Source organism: Galeopterus variegatus, unplaced genomic scaffold, assembly GCF_000696425.1.
Source record: "Galeopterus variegatus unplaced genomic scaffold, G_variegatus-3.0.2 Scaffold2446, whole genome shotgun sequence".
In the NCBI taxonomy this organism is placed as follows: domain Eukaryota; kingdom Metazoa; phylum Chordata; class Mammalia; order Dermoptera; family Cynocephalidae; genus Galeopterus; species Galeopterus variegatus.
Genome location: NW_007728557.1, coordinates 139,071 through 145,735, shown reverse-complemented (window position 1 = coordinate 145,735; position 6,665 = coordinate 139,071). Strand labels below are relative to the sequence as shown.

At 42.4% G+C, this 6,665-nt stretch overlaps 1 protein-coding gene across 2 annotated transcripts in view; it reads left to right on the top strand.

Moving 5' to 3' along the window:
* PPP1R12B (protein phosphatase 1, regulatory subunit 12B) overlaps positions 1-6,665 on the top strand; it is a 168,253-nt gene that overhangs the window by 119,720 nt on the left and 41,868 nt on the right. Inside the window, exon 1 of one of the 2 annotated variants that reach the window (XM_008581732.1) lies at positions 1,708-2,305. The exons of the other annotated variant lie outside the window; for it this stretch is intronic. Within the exon in view, the coding sequence (XP_008579954.1) occupies positions 2,204-2,305 (102 nt within the window). The 5' untranslated portion in view covers positions 1,708-2,203. Of the gene's footprint in view, positions 1-1,707; positions 2,306-6,665 lie in introns of those variants that run through there. 2 annotated transcript variants of the gene reach the window in all.

The window sequence follows — 6,665 nt, the reverse complement described above, 5'->3', positions numbered from 1 at the left end:
CTCAGCCAGTGAGTGGCCGGTCTGTATGTGGGATCCGAACCCTCGGCGGGAGTGCCGCCGCCGCGCTCCCAAGCAGCACACTGTAACAGTGCGCCACCGGGCCGGCCCTGGTAAGGGGATCTTAACCCTTGGCTTGGGGTTGTCAGCACCACACTCTCCCACGTGAGCCATGGGCCGGCCTGTTCTTAAGGATTTTTTTTGATTGGGAATGAATCAGGACTCCTCTATAAACTCTTCTTTTTTTTTTTTTTTTTTTTTTTTTTTTCCCCGTGTCCGGCAACGGATCGCAACCCTCAGTGTTGCCCCCGTACCGGACCGGGACCGGCAACGGGATCGCAACCCTCGGTGTTGCCCCCGCGCCTCGCCCAGCCAGTGAGCGGGAACCGGTCTGTATGTGGGACCCGAACCCTCGGCGGGAGCGCAACCACGCTTCTCAAGTGGCGCACTAGCGCAGTGCGCCACCGGGCCAGCCCCCCTCTATAAACTCTTCAACATGTATTCCTCAGACTAACCCCCAAGTAGCCAATCACTTTCCTTGATTTTAATTAAACAAAATTGGTCATAGGAATAAAGAAGATATCAAGAAAATTAGAGGAAAAAGTGTGGCGTGTTGGGAAGATTTGAAGGAAAAAGTATAAATTTCATACAGAAAAAGGGAGGGCAAGATAGAGTTTCCAAGGGCCCAGAGAGAAGTGAGTTGTTACTTTGGAGATAAACCTATTGGCTTATAAAGCATTTGGCCTAGAAATGTTGGATAGTGTAGTGATGACAACAGAGTGTAAAAGATTAAATTTGAGATGTTTCTTCAAGGCCAAATTCAAAATCCTTCAACATTAAAAAAAGAAATTCTTTTCTTTTTAACTCTTAATTTTCCCTGTACTACTGAGTCTTATAGTCTTGCAGTTTGACTACTGTCTGTTTTCTCTCTTCATTTCTGACCCTTTTTTCCCCCTCACCTTTATACCCCTTTTTCCTACTTCATCTTCCCTGATTTGGGCATCTTAGGAAACTCTGGTAAGCTTTATACTTACAGACTCAGCCAGTAAGTTCTCTAATGTACAGAGAGTTTCCTTTTCAATGGGCCAAAGTTTCCATTTGCTTCTTCGTGGTGTGTCAGGAATGACATCTCATTAAAATTGAACATAAAAGTCCTGAAGGTGCTTTGACTGATGTTTCTGTCAGGGCTTTGTTACTTAAGAAATCCAGAAGTTGAAAAATCCCCGTTCTCATACTCAGAGAAGTGTTCAGAGAAATCGACCTTGGAGACTGCTGCCTACTCTGAGACCGTGGATACTGGAAAGTTGGTGGGGTTTGCCCCAGAGCATGCCCCCCAAAGAGCCTTCCCTTATTGCTAGAAGCTGGGCGGGCTTTCTTTTCCTCCTACAAGTGGCAACCCGAATTCTGAGTTGAAAGTGAATCTTTGCCCTTGGCCCCTCTCCAGCATTCCTCGCTGAGCGAATAGGGATTTGGAATGTCAGAAAATAGAAGAGGGGAGGGGAAAAGATGTGTGTATGACTGTGAGTGTTTATATGTAAAAGCAGCTTCGTCTGGGAGGACTTAGGGAAACTTCTTCAGACTGCTTCCTTCTCATAAACTCGTGGTTCCTTATTTATATTTTTTTGTTTGTTTTTTGCTTTCTTAAGTTGTTTAACCTGAATTTATCAGCAGTTCTAACCCCTTTACAGTAAAATGGAGTCAAGCTAAGGGAAGACAGCATGATTTCCAGAGGATTTGTATTTCTTCCTTCTGGATAGAGTGACGGTAGTTATTCCTAGACTCGTCTCCAGCAGGATCCAAGGTCGTCTTTCTCTGGATTTAACCAGCAACCTAGAGTCAGGTTTTATTGGAGAACAATCCTCAATAAGAAGTATCATTTCAGGAGAATCCAGGACTCAGTCTAGGCATAAAAGGTGTCGCTCAGCACAGTACCCTCTACGGTAAGCTACCAGTCCTGAACACTTGTGGTTGAAGCTGAATTGAAAATATTGATGGAACACGCCTCTCAGACTCTGTTTAACTGTGGACTGGTGCAGAGCTCAAGACTATAATTTACAGGGCTGCTTTTATCCTCTATTTAGTTCTATCCAAAGTCATCTTGCATCAACTCAAAAGGAGAAATTCTGTGAGGGTAACCTACAGGGGCGATTCTCAGCTTTGTGTGAAGAAACCTGTGGTTGAGTGTCTGTCTCCATCCTGAGGAACCATGTCCTCTTTATATACCCGAAGTAAAGAATTCACTCGGAATAGGAAATCTCAGTCTGATTCTCCCCCAGCATCTCCTTCCCCGACTGCCAAGACACTCCGAGTAAGCAGCATTTTTTATTTATGTATGTTCATAGTTGTGTCAAAGGTAGAGAATATACATAGCTTTGGGGGTTGGGTTTAGTGCAAAGGCATTTCAGAGCATATGGGAATCAGTACAAGAAAAAAGAAAATTGGCAAGTAAAGACGCTGTTAGCTTCTCTGCAAGAGGTTATGGTTCATAATACTTAATATAGTCTTAAGTAAAAGCAGACTTAAATATGTCAGGCTACAATTTTTGTCTTTTAGCTTTTAACTATCAGTTGTAAACTGCTTGACAGTAAGATTTTAGAGTCCTTGTCACTATGTCTTACACTGCTCTTCTTATTTCTGTGGCTATATTTAGTTGCTGCCTTTCCTGTGTTTTATGGGTCAATACTATGTTTCGAGAGAAAAAACTGTCAGATGGCCATGAAACTGTATACACTGAACTTCAATTATGTGCAAGTTCTGTTTGCGTGTTTGTGTATGCATGGATATAAGATAGGAATGCCCTTGCCTATTCTGCACATCTGTCTGTCAGAGATAGAGAGAAAAACCAAAATGAGCAAGGAATCGTGGATACTTGGAACCTTTCTCCTCAGTCACCAGGTGCCCAGGAAATTTCATGCTTAAAATCTAAAGAATAACTCCTGGCCTTTGACAACCAGCTGTATGGAGGTGTTTATGATGTCCTAGGCAGAGCCATTTGAGACTTTTTTCCATTTTCTCTAGTGAATGTCTCTATTGAAGTGATTTACATATGGACATTTACATCTAGTTTAGTGTCTTCCTCTGTAGGAAGCTGACAAAAGCAAGAACTGCTACCAATAGCAAGCAGTGAGAAGCCCTGATGGGCATATTAGGTAGCAGGCAAGATAGCAGTTCCTTCTTAGGGAACTAGCTTGTGCTATACCATATACACAGGGTAGGAAGAGGGATAGTCATAGCTTCCGTATTTGGGAATGATGGGGAGAAAATCTCCAAGAAACCTTAATAGACAACTGTGTTTCTTTTCAGTTATTTTATGTCTATTTTCAACGTCTTTCTCATGGTGTAAATCACCATGGAATGGGATTTGGTGTATGGCACGTTGATCTGGGACCTCAGCCAGGGATGTTTAGTTACCAGAATACCAAGAGAATGTTGTTATGAACCTCTCTCATTCATAAGTTCCTTTTGTGATAGGACCAAGAGAGGCTCCAATGTCTATGTCAGTACCACTGAGTTCCATGAGTGTTTCCTCAACACATGGGCTGGAACCTTTCTTTTACAAGAAGCCACAGAATGCTTTCTCCTGGGAAGCTGTTGGGTATTTTTTGGTGGCTACCAACTGAGCTTCAAAAAACAGAGCACCTTTATTTCAGTTAGTGTTTCCCTTCCCTCTTATCATACTCAGTAGTACTTTTAGGTTTAAAGCCACCCACCTCCACTCCCCAAAAAAGGAAAAGAATAAAAAGATTAAAAAAGAGAGAAACAAACAAATAAATAAATAAATAAATAAAATTAAAAGAGCCCTACACCACTATCACCACAGTTCCCAGAGCAATGTGGGATACCTAGAGAGCATTTAACAAATATCTGTTTAGTCACCATCCTCCTTTATCCCTTTATTTTTCCATTTCTTCCTTAGAGTTAGGTACTACTTTCTTCTTGTCTCATTCCTAACATCTGCCAATCACCCTTCCCACCCTCATTCCATCACTTCCCATCCCCGCCTTATAGACAGAGGTCACAGTGGGAGAAAATTTGAGAATTTGGACTATAGGAATCCAAAACATGGATGGCTTTAGTAAGAGACTGCTTCCCAGTTTTAGTGGTCAGTGGTGTGTGTTCCCACAACAGCATCAGCTCACTGTACCCAACTTTCAGTGTCCAGATGGCTTGAGACCGTACTATAGAGAATGTTCATCTTCACTTACCACTCATATTCTATTATGTTTTTGATGTCTGAGAGTGAAAGATACAGAAGACTAATTTAGAAGCTGTTGATATTCGGAATTGGTTATAAAACAGATTAATCTCCTAAGATTCCGCTAGCCTAGCTCCTTTCCTCTCATGTCCAACTAATTAGGGTGCTCTTTAAAAAGTGGTTTTGGGTGCTCTTTAACAACTAGTTCTATGGTGGTGTTCTTGTGCTCGTGGGCCTTCTGATGCCTGGTTGTGACTGGCTGATCTGCTGGCTGGTTAGCTCAGTTGGTTAGAGCGTGGCGCTGATAGCACCAAAACCCAGGGTTCGATCTCTGTGCTGGCCAGCTGCCACCACCAACAACAGCAAAAGAGCAGAGGCTGGTAATTGGCTGATCCTCTGCTACCCTGAAAGGCAGGTATTGCTGTCCCCATTTACGTTTGAGGAAACTGAGATACATTGCCCTACATCCCTCAGCTAGTAAGCAGCAGTCTTGATTCAAGCTCAGGTCTTTCTGTCTCTAAAACCCATATTCATCAGCATCACTGGAGTACATATCAAATATATTTGAAGGTCAAGGGTAAGGATATGCTAAGGGGCAAAGGTGACAGTTAAAAACTTAAGTATATCCCCATACCAGCCAGCCACCAACAAAAGCTTAAGTAGCTGTGGGACTCCAAAATTTATCCATGAGGGGACGCAGAAAACTAAGATTGCAAGAAGGAGGAAGGCTGTGTCTATACCAAGGGAGGGAATGGACAGGCTATAACTGAATCTCTTGTGCCTGGCTCTCATATTCCATTCATACCCTCTGAGACCATGGACCCCACAGAGCCTAAGACCTTGTGAGCTACAGGGTCTTCAGATATCTCTCTTAAAGATAGAAATGCTTGGGCCTTTACAGGGAAGATCCTGGGAAGTTTCTGTGTGCACTTCAGAGTTAAGGTCAGGGCAGCTTTCTCATGGTCCTCATCCAAACTTCTGTGACTGGTATACATACCTACAGTTTTCAGCTAGAGAAGGCACAAAGTTAAAGAGGTGCAGCCCATGATCCAACATTCTTCAAAACAGATGATTGAAATCTTGAGCCAATATTTAAAAGTTAATGGTTGTTTTTTTAGTGTTGTTAAAGGGTCTAAATATGAATTGCTTCCATATAAGGAAAATGTCCTCAAAGAGAATTTTTAAATAATGGCTATTCATATGGAGAGAATATTTTGGACACCTTGCTCTTTAGCAAATATCTGAGTAATAAGTGTGAGCAGACTATAAGCTGTAACTCAAATGAGCATTATTTTTAACTTGAGAAAACAAAAGGTGTTTTAAATAATGGCTATTCATATGGAGAGAATATTTTGGACACCTTGCTCTTTAGCAAATATTTGAGTAATAAGTGTGAGCAGACTATAAGCTGTAACTCAAATGAGCATTATTTTTAACTTGAGAAAACAAAAGGCAGGATGATTTTTCAGTGACTGGAAAACTGAAACTGTTTTATTATATACCTTTACTTTTAAACTCCCAACAGCATCTGATACTTTTCATATTATATAATTCAGTGTTTCTGTATTCAGTAAACCTATGACCCTTTTTAATAACATAAAAATGTAAAGTTTGCCTGGAAATTGTGCAACTAATATACTCCCTGATGAAAAATCACTCATAAGCAAAAGATAGTACGTGTGCTCACTTAGCCAAGAAGATTTTTGTTTATATTCTGTAGTTTGTATTTCAAAAGTAGTAAATATTTGCATTCTTTGAACACAAAATTATGCTATTAAACATAGTTTTAAAAAATATACACCCCTCTTTCTCTTTTTTTTATTAAAATACTTTTTTTAAAGTTTATTTATTTATTAATATATATATTTTTTTACATTCTATGATTTTGTTTCGGAGCAGTTGGCAGGGAGGGGGAGAGGGGAAAGGGGAAGGAAATAGGGCAGGAGAAGGAGGAAGGAGGAGGGGCGGGATTGAGACCTTTGACACCCTCCCCCCCTCATTCCTGCATGGGAGACCAGGGGGCTTCCAGTGGTGGCTTGGTCATTGCTGGGCTGGGTGCAGATGTCAGCAGGATGTGGCTGAAGCCCTCACCCCCACCACCCCAGCTTAGGAGCCTGGGGCACTTCTTGCAGTAGGTTGTTGGTCATTGCTGGGCTGGTTGCAGGTGGGGAGGGCAGGGCATGGCCAAGACTTGAGGCCCCCCACTGCCCCGGCTCTGGAGAGCCTGGAGTGGCTCGGTGGTCATCGCTGGTGGTTGCAGGTGTTGGGGGATGTGGCTGAGGCCCCCAGCCCTTCCCCACTCCCTGGCTTGGTAGCCCAGGGGACTTCCGGGCCTTCTAGGTTTTATGGGTGTTCTTTGGTGATGTGAGACCATTACTAGTTAATATGAAACTTTGTGTCTGGTCTGTGGGTATTTTGTTTTTTCTTTCAGTTCTGTCTTAGATTATTTGCTGTTCCCACCACTTAAACTCTG